Source organism: Hippopotamus amphibius, chromosome 17, assembly GCF_030028045.1.
Source record: "Hippopotamus amphibius kiboko isolate mHipAmp2 chromosome 17, mHipAmp2.hap2, whole genome shotgun sequence".
NCBI lineage: Eukaryota > Metazoa > Chordata > Mammalia > Artiodactyla > Hippopotamidae > Hippopotamus > Hippopotamus amphibius.
Genome location: NC_080202.1, coordinates 41,893,295 through 41,917,363, shown reverse-complemented (window position 1 = coordinate 41,917,363; position 24,069 = coordinate 41,893,295). Strand labels below are relative to the sequence as shown.

General features: G+C 39.5%; 2 protein-coding genes across 7 annotated transcripts in view; one reads left to right on the top strand and one right to left on the bottom strand.

Moving 5' to 3' along the window:
• The window catches only part of NBR1 (NBR1 autophagy cargo receptor), a 28,396-nt gene extending 16,591 nt beyond the window's left edge, over positions 1 to 11,805 (bottom strand). For 5 of the 6 annotated variants that reach the window (XM_057715074.1, XM_057715078.1, XM_057715080.1 and 2 more), the window contains exons 1-5: positions 11,654 to 11,805; positions 8,268 to 8,378; positions 5,207 to 5,269; positions 4,479 to 4,497; positions 3,670 to 3,692 (exon numbers count right to left, since the gene is read on the bottom strand). In XM_057715074.1, coding sequence (XP_057571057.1) covers positions 3,670 to 3,692; positions 4,479 to 4,497; positions 5,207 to 5,269; positions 8,268 to 8,369 — 207 coding nt within the window. In that variant the 5' untranslated portion in view covers positions 8,370 to 8,378; positions 11,654 to 11,805. The remainder of the gene's footprint in view (positions 1 to 3,669; positions 3,693 to 4,478; positions 4,498 to 5,206; positions 5,270 to 8,267; positions 8,379 to 11,653) is intronic. The other variant, XM_057715076.1, reaches the window with a different exon arrangement.
• A 935-nt stretch (positions 11,806 to 12,740) lies between these two features.
• BRCA1 (BRCA1 DNA repair associated) overlaps positions 12,741 to 24,069 on the top strand; it is a 56,495-nt gene continuing 45,166 nt past the window's right edge. The window contains 3 exon segments of the mRNA XM_057714392.1: positions 12,741 to 12,827; positions 13,768 to 13,880; positions 20,670 to 20,723. Coding sequence (XP_057570375.1) covers positions 13,801 to 13,880; positions 20,670 to 20,723 — 134 coding nt within the window. The 5' untranslated portion in view covers positions 12,741 to 12,827; positions 13,768 to 13,800.

Sequence of the window (24,069 nt, the reverse complement as noted above, 5' to 3'; positions counted from 1 at the left end):
CACAACTACTAAGCCCGTGTGAAGCAATTACTAAAGCCCGTGCACCCAGAGCCTGTGCTCTGCAACAAGAAAAGCTACCGCAATGAGAAGCCCATGCACCGCAACAACTAGAGAAAGCCCACACAAAGCCAAAAAAAAAAAAAGAACGTGAAACAGAGGACATGGTGACCTATCAATCATTTGTAGCATCTGTAGGCCTTCGTGGGGAAAGTTCACGAGGGAAGGTTTTACACTTTGAAGAAAACTAAAAAGTCAGCAAAATTATAAGAAACTGCTATGGCGAGAAATGAAGGCTCAAACCTCACAGGAATCCCAGTTCACAGATTTATATCCTGATCATCTGAAACATCTCTAATTAGTTGAAGAGTAAAGACTCAGGAAGCAACCTAGAAAAGTTGACCAGTCCTTGTCAGAAAAATAAGCAGGTCAACATTTGGTAGAAGACCAATGTAGTATTGACCAGGCTTTGTCTGAAGAATATCATAGCTTTGAGCAGCCTTGGCCAGAAGAACAATGTAGCTTAAGAGTAAACTCTCTTGCTATTCCAAAAAAGAATAAAAAGAAAACATCAAATCGAAAAGCACAGGAAGGGCTTCCAGGCTAGCACAGTGGTTAAGAATCTGCCTGCCAACCCAGGGGACATGGGTTCGAGCCCTGGTCTGGGAAGATCCCACATGCCTCAGAGCAACTAAGCCCGTGCATCACAACTACTAAGCCTGTGCTCTAGAGCCCATGAGCCACAACTAATGAGCCTTCGAGCCGCAACTACTGAAGCCTGCACACCTAGAGCCCGTGCTCCGCAACAAGAGAAGCCACCACAATGAGAAGCCTGTGCACCACAACAAAGAGTAGCCCCCGCTCTCCACAACTACAGAAAGCCCGTGTGAAGCAATGAAGACCCAATGCAGCCAATAAATAAAAATAAATAAATAAATTTACATATATATATATATAAAAACACAGGAACTATGTGAACAGGTACAAGCTACGCATGCTGTTAAAGAACAAGAATTAGGAGGAAAAAAAAGAGAAGCAGTTTGAAGGCTCTAGTAAAAAGGGCCAGTATCATCTTTTTTTTTTGGCTGCATCACTTCGCTTGTGGGATCTTAGTTCCCCGACAAGGGATTGAACCTATGCTCCCTGCAGTGGAAGCGTGGAGTCTTGACCATTGGGCTACCAGGGAAGTCCCTTCTTTCTTTTTTTAAATTGAGGTATAGCTGATTTACAATATTATGTTTCAGGTGTATTATAGCACAGTGATTCATAATTTTTAAAGGTTATATTCCATTTATAGTTGTTATGAAATATATATATGTATCTCCCAGTGTTCATAGCACCATTATTTACAATAGCCAAGATATGGAAGCAACCTAAGTGTCCATGAACAGATGAATGGATAAAGATGTGGTGTATACACACACACACACTGAATTCCCCATGCTGTAAAATGTATCCTTGTAGCTTATTTATTATATATTTAGTAGTTTGCACCTTATAATCCCCTACCTCTTTCTTGTCCCTTCCCACTGGTAACCACTAGTTTGTTTTCTGTACTGTGAGTCTGTTTTTTATTTTTTGTTATATTCACTGGTTTATTTATTTTTAAAAAATATTTATTTATTTGGCTGTGTTGGGTTTTAGCTGCAGCACACAGGATCTTTAGTTGCGTCATGAGGGCTCTGTTCCCCGACCAGGGATCGAACCTGGGCCCCCTGCATTGGGAGCACAGAGTCTTAGCCACTGGACCACCAGGGAAGTCTCTGTGTTATTTTATAGATTCCACGTATAAGTGATAACATACAATATTTGTCTCTTTTTCCCTGACCTATTTCACTAAGTTATATCCATGCTGTTGCAAATGACAAAAGTTCATTCTTTTTTATGGCTGAGTAGTATTCCTCTCTCTGTGTGTGTGTGTGTGTGTGTGTGTGTGTGTGTGTACACACCACGTCTTCTTTATCCATTCATCTGTTGATGGACACTTAGGCTGCTTCCATATCTTGGCTACTGTAAATAATACTGCTATGAACACCAGGGTACAAGTATCTTTTCAAATCAGTGTTTTCGTTTTTGTTGGATATATACTCGGGAGTGGAATTGCTGGGTTATGTGGTAGTTCTATTTTTAGTCTCTTGAGGAACCTCCATACTGTTTTCCACAGTGGCTGCACCAATTTTCATTCCCATCAACAGTGTACAAATGTTCCTTTTTCTTCACATTCTCTCCAACATTTGTTATTTGTGGTCTTTCTGAAGATAGCCATTCTGACAGGTGTGAGGTGATTTGTTTCTTATTAATTTGCCTCTAAAGGAAGGTTGGCCTGGAGAACTGAAAGAACCTTCTATTTGAGTGACAGGTTCAAGCATATAATACTTTTGTATTGTATTAAATTCAGATGAAATACAATGTTTAGAAATAATTAAAAATATATATATACACACATACGTATATGTCCATTTCACCAGCTATAGTTTGCCAACTCCTATTCTAGACCATAAATCAAGAAGCTTTTTCTAAAATATTTGGTAGAGTCTGTGGAAAAAACTGCTCAAGAAACAACTATAATGAACTGTGTCAAAATATAAACATGGGATTTTAAGTATTATATATTACTATAGAAAAAATGTATATTAAAAAAGTCTTGCTTCCTAGGGCAAGACAAGCTTATATAAGATAAGCTTACTCTAGACCCCTGAGATCCAAGATTTCTGACTGAATAGGTAAACACATAGTGGCTGTGGGAAAGGTAGAAGAATTCTGAAGTTTTTAAAAGATTTTTTTAGTGAAACTACTATAGCTTCTGAATTGGGAAAAAGAAAAGCCAAAAAACCTGGAGAGGAGTAAAGAGCTGTTGGGAGGCATCATGTTAGAATAACTTAAAAGCAATGAGAAAATAGGAAGAGCACATGAAAACTGAGGCAGAGGGAAATTATGAGAAATTACTAAAAGAGTGATGGGTATCTCACCTAAGAGAAACCAGGAAAGGGCCTGAATGCCTAATACCAAGACAGTGGCTGGTAAATAAAGATTTCTGAGTAAAAAACAAGAAAACATTGGCTAAATTTCTGAAACAAATGGCATGCAGAATAGCAATTTTGACCGAAAACCAAGAAGGGTAAATCTAGCTCCTGATTTAAAAAAAAATCTTGTCTTTTCCTCCCTAGACAAAAAGTGATTATGGAAAATGGCTTGGTCTGGATTAGAAGTTCAAAAAGGATAGTCAGTGAAGGGTCAGCTTAGCATACCTTAAATAAGTGACCTTGAGGAATACTCTAATTCATCACTGACATACAAGAGATTGTTTATAACTGGATGATTTATACCTTAAGTTCTTCCACAGTATAGTGTAACATTCTATAGGGAACAACATGAAGGAAGGAGATGAAAAATGTGATCCAGAAAGCATCATTCCAGAGAGTTCCTGGAATTTTGAAATTCCAAGACAGAGGCATTAAGACCATCAATGAGATGCAATGATACTAGAAAAAATCTTTATATTAGGAGGTACCTTTTATTGAGTGGTACGCTGAACTCATCAGTCTCCCTAAAAATGGGTTTTGCTGTGTTTATAGTCATTAGTTTCTCCCCATGGCTAATGGAATTCAGGCTCAAGTTTTAGTTTACAAACATCTTAAAAATTATTGGAAAATAAGATGAAATAATCATTACCTTAAGTGCTTCTTCATATTCTCCTAAAAGAACAAAAGAATACATACTGTGAAATTCTTTTACCAGCCCAAAAGATTCTATTAAGCACAGTCGATTCTTACTTTTCAGAATTCTCAGCTTACAGTCTTTATACACGAACAGCTACTATCTTTTTGCTGACGAATTCCCTTCTCATCCCATCATAAATAGAAGCTACTTGCAGATTACCTCTCCCCCTTAAATCCCTCTCTTTGCTACTAGTCTTCCAGTTACAAAAACTCAGCCCAGCTCCCTCACACTAGGCTTAGTGAAGCTCAGGACTCAAGGGAGTTCAAGGATAGTGTTAATACTATCATTTCAGCTGGTTAAAATAAGCTTTTGGGGACTAGCCTGGGAATCTAATCTTCAAATATAACATTGTTCCTGTGAGAAAATGCACCCCGTGCTCTCAACAACCAATCATCTTATTTATAAGTTGACTTTAACTTATACACCAAGTCAAGGACAAAAGCAATACCAGGAGAACAAGTTAAATGTGTTGAACTGGGAAACATGTTTTCAAAAGATTAGCATCTTAAATATAAGAGAACCTCTCATTAAAGCTGTCCTTTGGGTCCAATCAAGGCATCAACCTATACACAAAAAACTGCTATAAAATAAAGATCTCCTATGTAACTAATGCCCATGGGTAAGTGAGTGCATTTATTGCATACCAAATCCTACTCTAAAATAATTAATGCAACAAGATTTGAGTGTAAATGGAAACACTAATGCCCATAACCAGATTAAGGCTTTTAACTAAAGCTGAGTAGGTTCTCTTAGGGACTCACCTTGACTGTTGATGGATACCTGTAAAAGGAAAAAAAGCAACAGTGAATTATAATCCTCTCATCAACTAATTCAGCATATTCAGCCTCACAGGATAGATGCAAAATCTCAGGTCAGGGGTTCAGCTTGTCCAGTATCTGAAATAACTGTGAATAATTAAGTAATTTCATTACTTAATTATTATATCCTCCTTTATTTCAGGTACATTAAGAAGCAGTATAATACAGTGGCTAGGAGCCTGGGCTCTGGAGCCAGAGGGTATAAAGTATGTATACCAGAGAGTATGTGTAGTACCCTACTTTACTACCTCCAAGCTTTTGTCCCTTTGGGCAAGTTACTTAAACTCTATGTGCCTCAGTTTCCTCATGGAGATGATGATAAGAGTGTATACATACATAGTATTGTTGTTTGACACATTTTAATCACTCAGTAAGGGTTTGCCATTATTATTATTATGAACTAAATAGCAGCTTGTGATATAGTTGCACATAAGATCACTATTATATAGCTTTAAGTTCTCTCTCACATTTTCTTCTTCAGTGTTCTTCCCTATTTCTCAACTCCATCTCAGATGCCACAAGCTGGCTTAGAATATGCAATTATCAAATACATTTAAACTCCTACACAAATGAAATAAACACTATTCTGAACTTTTTGAGCTCCACATCCCTCTAGAGAAATAAGATCCCTATTCTGGATACCTGGTCATGGGTACCATAACATACTTTACCTCTTCATTTTCCTCATCCAGGTATTTTATTTGAATAGTGTTCAAATCAAATGAAACTTTTACCTGCAAATGAAATGTACATACTATATGATCAAGTTATCAAAAAGACAGGTTATAATAGAAACCCAGAAGTCATAAAATAAAGATGGACATATTTCACTACATAAAAATGAAACACTTTACATTAAATAAAAGTCAGAAGACAGACTGGGGAAAATATCTGCAGCTAATAAGAGACAAAGGGTTAATATCTGCAATACACAAAAAGCAACGGCTGATCGTAAGATCCTAACTGGTAAAAGTGGGCCAAAATCTACAGAAATTTCAAAGAAGAAATCAGATATGCCTAATAAATATATGAAAGGACATTTAACCGTAATGGTAGTCAGAACAACCTATACTAAAGCAATGAGATGTCATCTCAACAGAATGGCAAGACAATTTTTAAAGCTATAACATCCAACGCTGGGGAATTCCCTGGCAGTCCAGGGAATTAGGTTAGGACTCAGGGCTTTCACTGCTGTGGGCCCAGGTTCAATGCCTGGTTAAGGAACTAAGATCTCGCAGCCGCGCACTGTGGCCAAAAACAAAAACATCCAATGTTGATAAAGATTCAGGACACTGTCATGTGCTTCTGTGGGGTCCTACCACTGATTTGCAAAGCATGTGGCAGTATCTATTAAAATTTAAAGTCACCTGCTTTGTGACCCATTAATCTCACTTTGGGAAACTTTATCCTATAGAACAGTACATAAGTTATATATACAAAGAGAGATCTCCTGTAGTTTATTTTATAGTGGTAAATGGAAAAAGAAAACAACCAACCTTTCTGAAATTGAGGCATTAGGCTAAGTGAAATAAATCAGACTGAGAATTACCATATAATCTCACTCATATGTGGAATCTTTTTTTTTAAATAAACAAATTTGTTTGTTTGTTTATTTAATTGGCTGTGTTGGGTCTTTATTGCTACACACAGGCTTTCTCTAGTTGCGGTGAGCGGGGGCTACTCTTTGTTGTGGTGCGTGGGCTTCTCATTGCGGTGGCCTTTCTTGTTGCAGAGCACGGGCTCTAGGTGCATGGGCTTCAGTAGTTGCGGCACATGGGCTCAACAGTTGTGGCTCATGGCCTCTAGAGCGCAGGCTCAATAGCTGCGGCGCATGGGCTTAGTTGCTCCGCGGCACATGGTATCTTCCTGGGTAGGGCTTGAACCCGTGTCCCCTGCATTGGCAGGCGGATTCTTACCCACTGCGCCACCTAGGAAGTCCTATACGTGGAATCTTAAAAAAAAACAAACAAACAGCCCCAAAACTTTAGAGCGTTAGCTCTGTCTGGGACCGTGGGCTTAATAAACCTGAGTTCTCCAACTCTCAAAAACAAACAAACAAAAAAACAAACAACTCAGTCTCACAGATACAGAGAACACACTGGTGAATGCCAGAGGCAGGGAATGGGAGGTGGATAAAATGGGTAAAGGTGCTCAAAAGTATAAACTTCCAGTTATAAAATAAATAAGGATGTAATGTAAAGCATGGTGATTATAGTTAATAACATGTACCATATTGTACCTTTGAAAGTTGCTAAGAGCATAGATCTTAAAAGCTGTCATCAGAATAAAAAAAATTTCTAACCGTGTGTGGTAATGAATGTTAGACTTACTGTGGTGATCATTATGCAGTATATACAAATACAGAATCATTAGGTTGTTCACCTGAAACTAATATAATGTTATACGTCTATTATATCTCAATTAAAAAACAACAACCTAGAAACAATCTTTCAATAAGGGATGTTTAAACTGTGGTATAATATCACCAGGAGCTTGGATCCTTATCTATTCATTGAGAACTGTGTCTGTAATACAGGCTGGGTAAAAAAAGCAATCCGTGGAGTACACTCATGTACACAGGAGGTATGCATGTTAATAAACCACTGCTCGTCTGTCTCCTGTTTTAAAAAAAAAAAAAAAAAAGAGCAAGTTGTAGAATAATGTTTACAGTACAGTATGATACCTGTATGAACATGGAAAATGTGAGAAGTACATACAGGGCTGTTAACACTGGTTACCCCAAAGAGGTTGGAATCATAGGTAGGGAGTAGAAGGATATTAATGTTTTCTTTATATATGTTTGGACTGTTTCACTTCTCATGATGAGCATGCATTACACTTTTATCATTTAAAATTTACAACAAAGAAAAAAGGCAAGCTGTCAGCTCATTTAATTACTAGGAAAAGAAAAGACAGCCGTGTTTGATTTTCAGATCATTTGACAAGCAAGATCCAACGTTCTGGATAAACATCTGTCCAGGGTAGTATACAGAAATATTTCCTGTAAGACAGAGGACTAGATCAGATCATCTTCTGAGGTCTCTCCACCATTTCTTAACCTTTTTGGTTACCATAACACATAACCAGATAAAAGCAGGTTTTTACCAACCAGGTAAAACTAGGTTTTTACCAAAGAGTTTCATTAGACACAGTTACACAGGAAGTAAAACATTCACTACTGCAAATCAAACAAAAACAGAAGAGTACAAAGGGCAAACCAAGAGGAAGAAAATCACTAACAAGGATGAAAGTAATAGATGAGCTGCTGTCTGAACACCTGTGGGAGTTTTTCCTGCTCAACTTTCAGATACTCATCCTCTGACCTAGCAATAAAAGCAATTGATCAGCTCTCGCAAAACACAAAACCACAGTGTGGTTCAAAAACCACAGTAACCTATCTGCTCTCAAGCAAGAGAACATTCATCTGAGGCCTGGTTAGAATGGGGTCTACACCAATTCATTCCTCAGGCTATTTCTAAAATTAACAGGATTTCTAAGTCCTATCTTACTTAAAAAAATAATTTTACCTTTCCTTTCTAAACTCTTCAAAATGAATTTGTTTGTTTCCTCTACCAGGGCATATCTCCTACATGACTACCGAGTCATTCCGAGAGGCCCAGAAATGGTAAATATGACAGACTTTCACAGCTAGGAAGCACAGCTAAAAATAGCTACCTTTAGAAAAAATATCTATGCTTAAAGGAAGGAGAAACAAAACAAAGTAACACTCACCATAGCTTCCACATCAGCCCAAGTTGTATTTTCTGGATCAGAAACTAGAAAGCTTTGAGTTTCATTTTTAAAAGTCACATTTAGAGTAACCTGTGGTTCCATGCTGTGGGGCTAGAGAAGAGAGGATGGGTGAAAGAGAGAAAAACACATTAGAAAGGGTTCTATAAACTGCATAAACATTCATTCAACAAATACTTTGTGAGGACGTAATGCCGGCTTGGCTAAGAGGACACAGCAGTGGATGTGAAGATAATGTCCCTGCTCTTCTGCTATTTACAGTCTAGTGGGTGGTTTAAAACAAATCTCACTGCCATGTTTGCACAGAAAATGTAAATGTTGGCCACATTCACAGAAATCATCTAACATTTGTAAAATCCTTTAGTATTCTTTGAACTTTATAATGATTGCTTAACAGGTACCTGTTACATATCTCCTAGTAGGATACCAAGATAAGTAAGTATAGATCTCTACCGCTGGAGAATTTACATTCCTAAAGTTTGAAGGTGATGTTCTACATTTTTCTTGGAAAAGCAGCCTTTTCCTAAATTGAACAACCCAGGATCTCTATTAGACCCATTTAACAATTTAGAGACTGAAACACTAGCCAAGAAACTACACAGGGGTAGCATTCAACACTCCTCGTTTAGGTTCACACTTTTTTTTTGCAGTCTACTTTTTTTCTTTTATGGAAAATTTCAAATATACATAAAGTGGAGAGTAGTGAACATCTAATTACAATGTTCAACTCAAAGCTACCCTCATTTTATATATACCCGTCCATCTCCCCAATATGGACTGGCTATAGTCAATTAATGTTTTAACCAAACTACAGAAATCTAATTTTTAAAAACCTAATTATTATGGGGAAATGAAAACCTTTACAAAAGAAGAGAGATTAATATACAATGAACTCTGATGGACCCATCAACTATCTTCCATAATTATCATCAACTCAGGACTAATCTTGTTATGGCAATGCCCTTTCCCTACTGAATTATTTTGACAGCCATCATTTCATCCATAAAATCATTGAGTATTTACCTCTAAAAAGGTAAGAATTTTAAGGATCCTGTTTACTTATGAGTTGTTAGATCTTTTTATGACTTTATTAAAAAGTAGTCTGGGGGCTTCCTAGGTGGCACAGTGGTTAAGAATCCGCCTGCCAATGCAGGGGCCACGGGTTCAATCCCTGCTCCAGGAAGATCCCACATGCCGCGGAGCAACTAAGCCTGTGTGCCACAACTATTGAGCCTGCACTTTAGAGCCTGTGAGCCACAACTATTGAGCCCATGTGCTGCAACTACTGAAGCCCATGTGCCTAGAGTCCGTGCTCCACAACAAGAGAAGCCACAGCAATGAAGAGCCCGCACACCACAGTGAAGGGCAGCTCCCACTAACCACAACTAAAAGAAAGCCCATGCACAGCAAAAAAGACCCAACACAGCCAATAAAATAAATAAATAAATAAATAAATAAATAAATAAATAAATAAACAAATTTATTTTTAAAAAGTAGTTTGTTTAAATCTAAACATAAGTTGTAATGAAAAAGGCCAGATTTTTTTATATGTTTATATATATATTTTTTAAGATATATTCATCAACAAATCTTGACTAAGCATCTACAAAGAGCCAGGTTCTGCTCCAGGCACAGGACATCGGAGAGGAACAAGACTAAGTCTCTTTTGGGAGTTTACAGCGTAATGAAGGGAGGAAGGAGTTTAGAAGACTTGGGTTCCAGACACAGCTCTGGCACATTGCTAGCCATAAGTGTGAGCAAGTCATTTAACCCCTGAGCTTCAGTTCCTTAATCTGTAAAATAGGTCGAAGACCTCTGCTTTGCTAACCTCACAGTGTTATCATAAGAATCAAGTAAAAATGTGTATGCCAGTTCTTTCATAACAGTACCCAAATATAAAATTTATTATAGTAAAAGTCTTTAGAACCTGAAAGAGTCCTGTTTTGCACAATATAATAAACTGCCCTGTGAAACAACACAACTGAGAATGTCATTAAAAAGGTCCTTGAACTCTCTGAGGATCAGGGATTTTTTTTTTTTTTTTTAATCCAAAGACAATCACTCTCCAACTTTTTCCACTCTTTGTCTCTACCTAGAGCCAAGTTCACCACCAAAATAGTTTCTAGCACCAATCCTGCTGACATTTAGTATTTCATTCATATAGCATGCAATTCTTGGGGTCCTTAAAATCTGAACAGAACTCCTGTTAACTCCCTGGAATCTTGCACAAAAAAAATCAGGGAGATTAAGTGACTGATTCACTCAGCCATAAGGGGATATTTTAAAACACATTCTCACTTTTCAACTTCTGAGAAACACACTTGCACACTTTTCAGAGTCCAAAAGGAAACTAATCTTCTTTCCCCTCTTCTTAAATTACACAATTGGAAATTAGTTTACATACTCTGGAGCTCATCCAGCTGGTTCACTGGGGAGGAGAAAACAGGAAGTGGGAGAGTCTAGTTTAGCTGAACCAAATCCAGGTCTTCATAAAGAGCTGCCTATTTCTGTTTGCCTTAGATGTAAAAATTCTTTCAGCAAGAGCATTAGTCTTGAACTTGTGGAAATACCAAAGTTATGGTTAGTGCTCTCTGTCCCTGTGTCAGGTAGCTTGGGCCTAGGCCTTCAGCTTTCATTAAGTGGCATTATATTAAGTTCATGCCACTGGCTTAGCTTCACTTGACACAAATCAGCTTTTCCTCTGTCCATTTTTCCAGGATATCAAAAACCCCTTTAATGAAAAAAAAAAAAAAAAAAAAAAACCCTTTAATGAAGCTGACCTGGGAACCTGAGCTTTGATTACTGTCTCCACCAGGGGCCTGTACAAGCTATCCTGGAGTTAAAATGTGTGACCTGAAAGCTGCGTGTTCCATAAAAAGGAAAAACGGTGCCTTTCCAATATCAGAGGTCCCTGACCATGGAGACTTCCTTATGAGGTTCTCCAAAAGTCAGATGAGGGGGAGTGAGGAGGCTGTGTGGGTAGTGCCATTTTTTTTTTCCTGAAGACTGAATCCTAGTCTTCTAGTTATCATTCCCTAACACTCCATGTCCCCAAGACAGTGTCACCACCCACTGAGAACTCGCTCTTGTTTTCTTCACCTAGGCCCTCTTTGTGCTGGGGGAGTCTTGGCGTCCTTCAGCAGAAGCCAGGCGTTCTGAGCCACGGACCCTCCATCCCTCTGGTGGTATTCGCCCTCTCGGCCCCTCACAACACAAACGGCTCTCCCATCCGGTCACTGAAAAGATCAGCCGCCCCCAGACACGGAAGAAGTCGCCCCTCTTCTCTGCAGACTTCCTCCCTTGAACTTCCCCAAGCCCTCTCAGTGCAACGTGACACTACCCCTAGGTAATCGCAGCTGCTTCCTTACCAGCTTCCCGCCCCCGGGGGGCGCCTGCCGCAGGCCAGTACAAGAACGGTTCGCTGCCAGCTCTGCTGCTGTCCCTGCGGGGTGAATCTAACATGGCGGAGAGAGACAGGGCCTAGTCCCCTGTTTCTCTGAGTTTACGACAAGGTGATTGGTTCTTACAACTTGTCCCTCAAAAATACCACCCCATTGATTGGTCGAAGATGCGTTGGCGGAGGCGGGGCAAGAGCAGCCTGACCCTCACAACAATAACAAACACTGGGGCTAAGGGGGAACTACGAGTGCGCAGCCGCGGGCCGGTTTCCCCTTCCCAGGTAAAAGCGGCACCCGACGCATTCCTTTAGGTCCCAGACCTTCGAGGACGACTTACCGGAGACTCGCGGGGGTGGATGGGAATTGTAGTCTTCCTAGGACTTGTAGGTTCTTTAGCCTATTATCCGCTCTCAAGATACGAATACATAACACTCCAATCCATATCTGTTGACGTGCATAAGCGCGCGAAGCTCTTCAAATTATCAACTGGGTTGTCGTGAGACTCGTGCCCGCTTCCCGTGTCGGAAGCTCCTCTCCATAAGACTACAGTTTCCAAGGAACACTGCGGCCAAGGCCTTTCGATCCGCAATGCATGCTGGAAATCGTAGTTTTTCCCCCCACAACCCTTTTATTTACCTAAACTGGAGACTTCCATTGCGACGGAGAGGATGAGGGAACCGGGCTTCTTCCTGTGACTCTTTTAGGCACCATCTTGCGCTCATATTCGGGCCTCAGGTAGCGAGTCCGACCCTAGTACAACTATCACTGTGACGTAATAAGCCGCAACTGTTAGGTAGAGGTAAGGGGGCGGACACCTATTAGAAAACTCCGGGAGAATTCCTTCTCTTCCGTCTCTTTATAATTACGTAACGCAGGGAAAAAATGGGTGACCAATCCGGAGCCCCGAGAGACTCGGCTCTTTCTGCTCCGCCCTTCCTTAACGTGTTTCTTTCCCGCGTTCTGAGAGGCTCTCGCTAGGCGGCAGCGGCCGGTTTCCGTGGCAACAGGAAAGCGCGGGAGTTACAGATTAATTGAAACTGCGACTGCGCCGTGTGAGCTTTCGTGACCGAGGACCGTCTGGGGGGCTTTTCAGAGAACTGGGGCTCTGCGCCCGGGAACCCCGGACGCTTTGCACTGGGTAAAGGTGAGAGAACCCTAGGGAAGGGAGAGGGATGCTCCGAGGGACAGGCAGTAAACAGATGTGGAGAGAGCCGGGGAGAGGTGACTCCTGAAGGCGAGCAAGATGGATGTTATCTGGCAAGGGGCGGGCGGAAATGGAACCTGAGAAGCCTAAGACGTTGAGTCTGGGGAAATCGTGGGGAGGGGGGTAATTTGTGGGTCACGGGGTCGGGGGGAGGCGCTGAGGATAAGGGAGGGGTCAGGGTGTGTCCGAGGGGGAATCCTGATGATGGAGACTGGGATGGGTCTTGAGGGGAGACATCATGATACATATAAAAACGGGCTGGTATATGTGAGAAGGGGACCCAGAGGGAAAACGGGGGCAGGAATGTGTCTGGGAAGAGGAGGAGACAGGATTTTGTGGGAGGGAGAGCCCTTAAGAACTGGATTCTTATGCATTTCTGAGAAGGGACAAGAAGGAAGCAGAGGGGCGAGCCTGCCTAGGCACAGATGCTGCTGGCATAGATGTGCCTGAGGAGGATCCTGAGATGAGTGCAGGCCAGTGGGAAACACTGGGGAAGCGCAGGGGTGGGGAGCGTTGGTTGGTGTTGATTTTGATTTTAAGCGAGAAAAAGAAAACAGCCGGGATGATTGGAGAAATAGGAGGCTACCACCACTCACTCAGTCAGTCACCCCACTGTAGCTTTCCCATTCTTGGAGAAAGGAAAAGACCAAAAGGAAATGGTTGGAGGCTAGATGTGAAAAAATAGAGACCATTTAAAAAATTAAGACCATTTAAATAATGGTCTTAATTACAAAAAATTTTTAGAATTTTTTTAAAATAAGGTTTTTGTCATCAGTTCTATGGTTGATCTGATACCAAAGCATTTTGATCTTAAATGACACTTAATGAAACCAAGCTTTTAAACCTTTTAACATGATTTATTTACATATATATATTTAAGTTCATATGTTAAAGTTCATTGGAACAGGAAGAAATGGATTTTTCTGCGGATCGCGTTGAAGAAATACAAAATGTCCTTAATGCTATGCAGAAAATCTTAGAGTGTCCAATATGGTAAGTCAAGAGTTTATTCATTTGAGATTCTTCCTTACATGATTATATCCGATGCAAATGAACAGAATTGACCATAGATAGAAAGGAGAAAAAAATTATAATGTCTATTAAGATTAAGCTATTAAAGTTGCTGCTTTTCTTAACTGAAGAGCTTTAGGAATATAGGAAATTACTTCTTTTTCTCCACTCTCACCTTCCCTCTGTGTCGCCTCAACACATACGGCCCCCTGTCCTGAATGTCCACAGACTGTCTTGATCGATTCAACATTGGGGCAGGGATGTGGTTTAGCTTAAGTGGCACTTGGGCTTTTCATCCAGCTCTGCAACCAGCCTGATCACTTGGAAAGGACGTAGTTAAAAATGGCAAAATAAAATCACGAATACTTGGTGTGAGTGAGTGGGTAGGTCTTGGGAGAACCTTTGGCTGAAACTAGCCCTGTAGTATATTTAAATAAGAATACTTCAAGTCCTCAAAGCCTTTAGCAAGTTTCTTTAACTGCCCCCCCCATTTATTGATTTATTTATTTTAAATTTTTTATTTTTTATACAGTTTTTAAAGGTTATTTTCCATGTATAGTTATTACAAAATATCGGCTATATTCCCTGTGTTGGATAATACATCCTTGTAGCCTATCTTACACCTAATAGTTTGTACCTCTCACCCTCCCATCCCTATACTGCCCCTCCCCACCTCTTAGACTTTTTGAATGAGCCTTTGTTTTTCTTCATCTACAAAATAAGGAGGGGACTAGAATATTAAAGGTTTTTTAGATGGAGGTATAATTTACATACAGTGAAATGCAGAGAGCTTAAGTGTACAGGTCTGTGAGTTTGGGCAAGTGTATATATCTGTGTAACCCAGTCAAGATATAGAACATTTCTATCACCCCATAAAGTTATATTGTGTGGATTCAGGAGGTCTTAACTTGCTGACCCTTCATGACCCTTGGAGGCCTATACATAGAACTGTATTCCTATACAATTAGTTTCTTATGTAATGTTATGTTTTGTATTTTATATATTTAAAAGCACTACTCTAAGAAGGGGGTTCATGAGCTTTACCAGCTGCCAAAGGGAGTCCATGGTACCACAAAGGTTGTGAACCCCAGGAAGTCACTAGATGATCTCAATGGTATCTCTTAAATCTACAAAATAAATTGAAAACCGTACCTCAGAATTTCTTGGTGAAAAGCCAGAAAGGAAATTTAGAAGGATTATTGACTACCCTCTCCCCTCTTATTCTCTTTACTTTGGTCATTCTGGCCTCTTCACTGCTCTTCAGACATGTGGCATATTCTCCTGCCTCTGTGCTTTTATGCTTCCTGCTCTGTCTGCAATGGTTCTTTGCCTAGTGATTGCATGGCTCACAAATCTGGATTGAAATACCATCTTTCAAAGAAGCAGACAATCCTGATTTAAAATTGTAACACTCCCACCCCCAACACACCCCTTATCCCCCTTTCCTCCAGAATGCTTATTTTTGCCATAACTCATAACTATCTGACATTTTGTTTAATTTATTTATCCTTTCTCTCAACCCCCACAGAATATATACTCCCAGGGGCAGAGGTTTTATTTGTTTTATTTACTTCATATCTTCAGTAGTTAGAACAGTATCTGGTACATAGTAGCCACTCAGTAAATATTTGTTGACGGTATTAAGTAATAAACTAAATTGGTTCTTTGATAATTTAGTGGTTTTTAACATGGCGATAGTGGTGGGTATTATTCAAAAAATAAATTGGAAAGTTATACTTTTCCATTGTGCTTCATGAAAGTTGTTTTTCACATTTGGAGTCAAGTAAATAAGATTGAAGAATATGCAAGTTGTGTTTTCAGAGAGAAACAAGATTTATAAGTAACCTACCTTCCACTCCCCTGCCCCTCAACATTTCAGCTAAACAAGAACCAGAGCTAAATGAGCTTTACAGCCTAATTTATGAAGCATCAGCGCCACGGAAGCAGGAAATGACATTTGGGGAAAAAAATAGCTTTTGAAAAAGCATAAAACTCACTCATGATAATTACAAAGAGTGATCAAAATGTCCTTAATAGTATGGCATTTGGGTCCATTTATTTTACATTTCCTTGGGACTTAGTCATAATAATGTAATGTTCTTTCTCATTCTGGCAAATTAAACCATCAATTAAAAAACTCAGATACATAAAAATTAAAGATGTGAGAATGAAAGTTAATGTTAAATTTTTATTTTCAGTCAACTGTTGTGTATTTTCCAGCTTCTTATTTATTTATTTTTCAATCTGTTTTCTATTAGAAATAGACCTGGGTTTTTAAACTAAAACTGTTCTTCCTGGTTGCTGTTTAACCTTAAATTCATTTAAATGGGAAATTCTAGGATGGGAATCATATCTAGTTCATTTTTCTTTTTAACATTGCCTAGAATAGTACAATTTGAAGTTATGTCTTAATAAATGATTCGTGGGGGCTTCCTAGGTGGCACAGTGGTTAAGAATCCGCCTGCCAACGCAAGGGACATGGGTTCGATCCCTGCTCCAGGAAGATCCCACATGCCGCGGAGCAACTAAGCCCATGCACCACAACTATTTAGCCTGCACTTTAGAGCCCGTGAGCCACAGCTTTTGAGCCCATGTGCTGCAATTAGTGAAGCCCATGTGAAGCCCATGCACCTAGAGCCCATGCTCCACAACAAGAGAAGCCACAGCAATGAGGAGCCCGCACACCGCAACGAAGAGTAGCCCCCACTTACCACAACTAAAGAAAGCCCGTGCACAGCAAAAGGAGACCCAACACAGCCAATAAAATTAATTAATTAATTAATTATTTTAAAAAATGATTCCTGATTGTGACTGGAAACAGTGCTATGTATGGTAACTTATAGGGTAGGTTTCCAGCTTCTTTGAGGTCTCAAGCTAAAATTCCATGTGTTAGCTTCTGAGTCATTATTGGCATTTCTTTCTTTCTTTTTCTTTTTCTTAAAATTTATTTTTTTTATTGGCTGCGTTGGGTCTTTGTTGTTGCACATAGGCTTTCTCTAGTTGCAGCAAGCAGGGACTACTCTTTGTTGAGGTGTGTGGGCTTCTTATTGCAGTGGCTTCTCTTGTTGCAGAGCACGTGCTGTAGACAAGTGGGCTTCAGTAGCTGCGGCACATGGACTCAGCAGTTGTGGCTCTCAGGCTTTGTTGCTCCACAGCATGTGGGATCTTCCCAGACCGGGGTTTGAACCCATGTCCCCTGCATTGGCAGGCAGATTCTTAATCACTGTGCCACCAGTGAAGTCCCTTGGTATTTATTTCTGATAATTGATAGTTCTTTCTAACTTTTTTTTTTTGATGGCACTTTTTTTTTAATATACAAATTTATTTATTTATTTATTTAATTTATTGGCTGTGTTGAGTCTTCATTGCTGCTCATGGGCTTTCTCTAGTTGCTGCGTGCAGGGGCTACTCTTCATTGTGTTGTGCAGGCTCCTCATTGTAGTGGCTTCTCTTGTTGCAGAGCACAGGCTCTAGGCACGTGGGCTTCAATAGTTGCAGCACACGGGCTCAATAGTTGTGGCTCACGGGCTCTAGAGCACAGGCTCAATAGTTGTGGCGCACGGGCTTAGTAGCTCTGCGGCATGTGGAATCTTCCCAGAGCAGGGCTCAAACCTGTGTCCCCTGCATTGGCAGGCGGATTCTTAACCACTGCGCCACCTAGGAAGTCCATTAAATTTTTTTAAATTAATTGATTAATTAATTTTTTGGCTACATTGGGTCTTTGTTGCTGTGTGCAGGCTTTCTCTAGTTGTGGCGAGTGGGGCCTACTCTTCGTTGTAGTGTGCAGGCTTCTCATTGTGGTGGCTTCTCTGGTTGCAGAGCACAGACTCTAGGCATACAAGCTTCAGTAGTTGTGGCATGTGGGCTCAGTGTTGTGGCTTGTGGGCTCAGTAGTTGTGGCACATGGGCTCAGTTGTTCTGTGGCACGTGGGATCTTCCTGGACCAGGGCTTGAACCTGTGTCCCCTGCGTTGGCAGGTGGATTCTTAACCACTGTGCCACCAGGGAGGTCCCCTTTCTAACTTTTTACACATGAGTATATAAACTCTTTGACTTTCAGAAGAGTTTGTTAAAATGTGTACCCTAGTGGGTGGTGGTTGTTTTTTGAACCTAACCTAGCTTCTTTCTCCAATCACCATGTTGGAAGCTCAAAATATAAATATGCAGTAGACCTAAAATATTTCCTGGTTTGAAAAGTGTTTAAAATACTTGAATCACTTTTACAGTAAACATTTACTCTCATCAGGACCTAGAAGAGAACATTTTAACTTTTTTCTTTTCATTCCCATTCTCTCTTCAAGCTATTCTTTCAGCAAGTCATTACCTTTTTACGTATCAGAGTTTTCATCTGTTCAAAGTTTGTGTTTACAGTATGTTTGTATAGCTTGGTTTTTAATTACCATACTGAAATATAATTATTTCAGAATTGAGTCAGTGGTGAGGATGAAAGCCATCTGGTATCATAGCTAAATCCAATTTCTCTTACTGAGAATTTCTTTTGCTATCTAGCCTATCTGATGAATAGTGATTTAATAGCAAATCAGAGTTCTCTTTGTTTTTCTTTTTAAAATCACATTCAGTCCCAATAATCATACTAACATTGGTATATCTCGGGTTGTAAACATTTTCCCTAGTAGCATTTAATTTTATTCTCACAATAGCCTCAAGAGACTGGTAGAGTGGGTGACCGAGAAGGAAACTGAGGTTCAGATAGACTGGTTGGCCTGAGATGACTCTGCTGACAAAGAGAACTGTAGTAGAAACCCAGTTTCCTGACTTACTGTGCTATTTTTCTTTTCATTGCCTGGTGCTGCGTCAGAAACCCCATGATTGCGAGAGTTGTGTTACCAAATCTTTCACAAGGAGGCTGTTGTCCCCCAGCTTTTCCTGTGATCCTTTTCTAAGAAGTTAAAGATTTAATGGACCACATTACTGTCACATACACTGATGTCTTGCCTGAACTTTACCAAAAATCAGTTTCTGAAGCTCTCATTCAGAATAAACACTAAAGACTTAAAATAGCCTGTATGTAGCTCCCAGCTACCTCTCTCACCTCTTCTACTAGTACCTCCCCCTTGATCATTCCATCCTAGACCCTGGCCTACTCACTGTCCGTGAAAAACCCTGGACATGGTCCTGCTCAGAGTCTGTCTTTTCTGCTTCCCCTGCTGGAATGTTCTGTTCTCAACTGTTGCACAGCTTGTTTCCTCACATTGCTCAGCTGTCCACCAGTGTCATCTTCTCAGTGAGGCCTTTTCTGACCACCTTGTATACACCCCTCCCCCCACACTGCACTCCTTGTCCCCTTACCCTGTTTTATTTTTCTTTTTAGCACTTATTCCCATATATCTTTGTTTCTCATCAACTGTCTACCAGAACTAGAATGTAAGTTCTATGAGGGCAGGCTTTCGTTTGTTCACTGCTGTAGTTCTGTCTCCAGGAGCAATGCTTGCACACAGTAGATGCACAATAAATACTTGATATATTAGTAAATGAATTAATCTCAGGAGGGCCTTGAGATTTTGTGGTTAGATGGGTAGAGATGAGAATTTGGGTGATGTATTTTCTTTCCTGGAGATTTTAAATTTTTCTAAGTTTATTACTTTCTAAATTTTCTTCAGTGAGCATTTATTACATTATTCTTACAAAGTAATCACAATCACATCATGTACCTCCTGAAGTGATGTAATAAAAGTACACAGAACCATCTGTAAAGTGTTCTTCCCAAGAAATTGAACCTGATTTTGATTGAGCCTATAGGTCTGGTTGGTAGGAAATAAAGGTTAGAGGGACAAGTTAAACCACATCATAGGCTTATAATCAGCAAAATCTAGAATGTGGGAAATTCTACAGGTCAAATGACCTAGTTTTTTAAATAAATGACCAGGAGGGAAAAAAGAGGAGAAATCTGTAGATTGAAAGAGACTTGAGACATATCAACCAAATGCAACGTGTGGATCTTGTTTGGATTCTGATTTAAATGGATTTAATTATCAAATTTTTATGGGAAGTTGGAACATTAGTTGTATATTAGATGATATTAGGGAAATTATTTTTTAGGAGTAATAATGGTTTCATGGTTATACTAAAAAAGTCTTTATCTTTGAAAGATATGTTAGATGTATTCTGAAATATTTATAGATGAAATGATATGATGGCTGGGATTTAGTTTAAAATAATCTGGGCTTTGGGTGGATTTTGGTATGGATGAAATGAGATTGGCTGTGAACTGATAATTGCTGAAATTGGGTGATGATACATGGAGTTCGTTTTACAGTTTTATTTGTGTCAATGCTTGAAGACTTCCATATTAAGAAATAAAAAATAAAAAGGCAATCGCATGCCAAAAAAGTGCTGTGAGGAAATGCAAAAGAAATACAAGAAGTTTTTGTCTTTGTGGAGCTTAAAGTTTAGTTAACATATAGGACGGGCACCCATGATAGCTCAAAAAAGGTGTCAGTGAAAACTAATATGAAATAATATCAGCTAATTTTTTAAATGCTAAAGATAACATAGAATATTGAAAAGAATGATATATTCTGTTTTGATGTCTGAAAGCTCAGTGAAGGTAAGGAACATTTTCTCTGCTGTATTTTTGGTTCCTAGTACAACAGACATTTAATAAATATTTATTGAATGAACTTAAAGCCTTACTTTGATTCAGTTATAGCAACTTAAAGTAGAACTTCTTTACTAAGAATACATTTATTTTTAAATGAATTATTGAACCTCATTTATTTTCTTTCTGTTTCTTTTCCCCCTACCCTTCTAGTCTAGAGTTGATCAAAGAGCCTGTTTCCACAAAGTGTGATCACATATTTTGCAAGTAAGTTTGAATGTTTTATGTGGCTCCATTATTAGCTTTTGTGCTTATCCTTCATAACACAGGAAACACCCAGCTTTACTGAAGCTTTAGCTTCTTCAGTTATGTGAAAATGAATCGTAAGTTTTTGTAGCCATAGTTCGTGGTAAAATATTTGCATATTTATCTAGTGGGATATGAAATCACTTTGAGTAGCTGTTTGTTTTTTTGTGCCCGTAGGGTGAAAGCAGGTTGCAAGCAGTTACGAAATAAGCAAATTATGTTTCAACCGGCCCAGTTTCTCCTTTTTGCTCATTTCTGCATGTCCTTCTGCTCTCTGCCCTCTAAGGTTCAGTGTTTGCCTGCTTCATAATCCTTGTGAAAATAGAAAAGGATCTGATATCAGTTTATATTTAGGCTGAAATTCATTCATACCAATGATTCAAATTATATTTACATTTTTAAGGATCTTGCCCTTTGAAATGGATATGTTTCTTGGTGGAAGAATTTAAGAAAAAGTTTGGGATGTAATTTTGTGAAACGGGGGGTTTTCTCCTTTCCTTGATGTTAAGCTATGATTGAGACTTACCCTGAATGTCAATTAGTTTGTTTTTGAGTCTTTTTTTCTTTTTTAAATGAAAAGGCAAGCCATGTCAATGGTAATGTTTACTAGCAAAAAAGGTTATGTGATGCAAAGTATTTTTCCTGCCTACCTCAAACCCCTGCCTCTCCCTTCCCTCCCCAGAAAAAAACACAATTATCAATTTCTTATGTATTCTCTCAAGAATTTTTATTTTATTTATTTTTTAATTTTTTTAATTTATTGTGTTAGGTCTGCGTTGCTGCACACAGGCATTCTCTAGTTGCAGCAAGTGGGGGCTGCTCTTCATTGCAGTGTGCGGGCTTCTCTTGTGGAGCACCGGCTCTAGGGCAGGCTTCAGTAGTTGCAGCATGTGGGCCCAGTAGTTGTGGCTCATGGGCTCTAGAGCGCAGGCTCAGTAGTTGTGGCATACGGGCTTAGTTATTCCGTGGCATTGGGATCTTCCCAGACCAGGGATCGAACCTGTGTCCCCTGCATTGGCAGGCGGATTCTTAACCACTGTGCCACCAGGGAAGTCTCCTAAGGAATTTTTAAATTCGAGAGTTCATCACTTGGGATCCCTGAATGGTTTTCATGAATTTCCTAGAATTATATTGAATTGGAATGTTTCTATAATGTAAAAAATATGAAAAGCTTCTGCATTAAGGATAATGAGGGCTGGGGTACTTCCCTGGTGCCACAGTGGTTGGGAGTCCGCCTGCCAATGTACGGGATTGGTTCCAGAAGATCCCACATGCTGAGGAGCAACTAAACCCGTGTGCCACAACTACTGAGCCCACATGCTGCAACTGCTGAAGCCCATGTTCATAGAGCCTGTGCTCCACAACAAAAGAAGCCACCACAATGAGAAGCCCGCGAATCACAATGAAGAGTAGCCGCTGCTCACCACAGCTAGAGAAAGCCCATGTGCAGCACCGAAGACCCAATGCAGCCAAAAAAAATTAAATAAATAAATATTTTTTTTAAAAAAAGAGGATGATGAGGGCTGGCTGAAGCTGGAGGAAACCTGTTCCCTTTGGAAGGATATCCTGTGAGCACAAGTCACCAGCGGCCAGCCCCTTCCTTCCTCTGAAGTTTACCTTCTTGCTATTTGTCTGTCCCAACAAGGATCGAGAGCCTATTTCTACTGTCTCTCTCCCCTTTCCCAGGTCACCCCACTAGCTTAGATCTGTTCCCAGTGAGTTTCCTTCTCATTCCTCAGCCCTTCCTGGTTGGGTGCCAGCGCTTTATTTCTGCTTCAAGAAGTTTTAGTTTTTGTGACCTCTACAGGGAAGCTTCTCAAACCATCTGTAGTATAGGGCCAGTTTCTTCATCCATCAATGCTTTTGTAAACCAAAATTTTAAAGTCCCAGTATTCAAAAGGTTACAGATAGCTGAAGACTACCCTTTTAAATGCTTAGGCTTTCACTGTTTCTTGACAAGAATCTTTCTGAAATGTACTGTATGCTTTCCTGTCACCTTGAATAATGAATATACGGTATTGTACTATGGAAAAAAGAGATTAAATTATGAACGTTCATTACTTTGAGAGCTTGTGGAAGAAGGCAATTTTATAGGCATAGGAAATAATATGAGCAAACGTATGAGAAGAAGAAAGAATATGTTCAGGAAAAAGAAACTAACTTTTCATATGTATAGAGGAGTATTAGAAGTGGAAGGAGCCCTCAGAGGGGAGATGATGTTTGCAAGAGAGAAAGATACAAGAGGAGGCATAAGGAATTGCAAATAGAAAATGGATGCAAGAAAGAGAAATAGTTGTTCTTCATGAACAGTAATGAAGGAAAATAATTCTATAGAAAGAATTTGAGGTAGGGCGGGGGTAGTTTGAGCTCAGTGAAGTTGGAGGTGAAGATGTCTGTTGAGATTGAGAGGGTTAAAGTTGGCAACTAGAGGAGAGTGAAAAAGGCTTGCTTTCTTAATATGGAGGATATGAAAAGCAGAAAAGCCAGCCATATTTTAAGTGATATATTAGAATTATAAGTTTAGCATAATGTCTGTGTGATAGATCTACTTTTTCATAAAATATCTTCTGTATTCTTTATAGTCTGAATAACACCTTGATCTATGTGATAAGAAAGCTCAGAAAAATAACCCCAAGCATCAATTGTGTTTTCTCAGGGTGGACTCTAATTGCTAACAATAAAACAGTTTTATTGACTGGAGTAAGCCTGTAGTTCTGAAAACTCTCATGAGATATACAAAAAGTACAATAGTACCAGTTTAGAAAATATTGCTTAAGCCATTCATGCATTAGCTTGCAGTTTCCAAACAACAGCTGAAATGTGTAATCCTTTTTGAAAGATCTAGACCACATTGTCCAAAGTGATAGAATCTGAGTCATATAAATCTAACTTAAATTTTCTAGTAGCCACATTATTAAAGGGTTTTTTTGAAAGGTGAAATTAATTATAGTTATATATTTTAACCCAATTATGGCTAAAGTTTTATCATTTCAAAATATAAAAATATTAATGAGATATCTGATGTTCTTTTTTTGTAGTAAGTCTCTGAAAAACTGTGTTTTTCCATGCTTACAATACATCTTAGTTCAGACTAGCCACATTTCAAGTGCTCAATAGCCACATGTGGCAGCTGTATTGGACAACATAGCTCTAGAAACTGACTGCTCAAAGTGGGACTCATGGGTCTGTAGCAACCACATCACATGGGAACTTCCTAGAATCCCAGCCCTACCCCAAACCTACTGAATCAGAATCTGCATTTTAACAAGATCCCCAGGAGATTGTTATGCACATTAAAGTCTGAGAG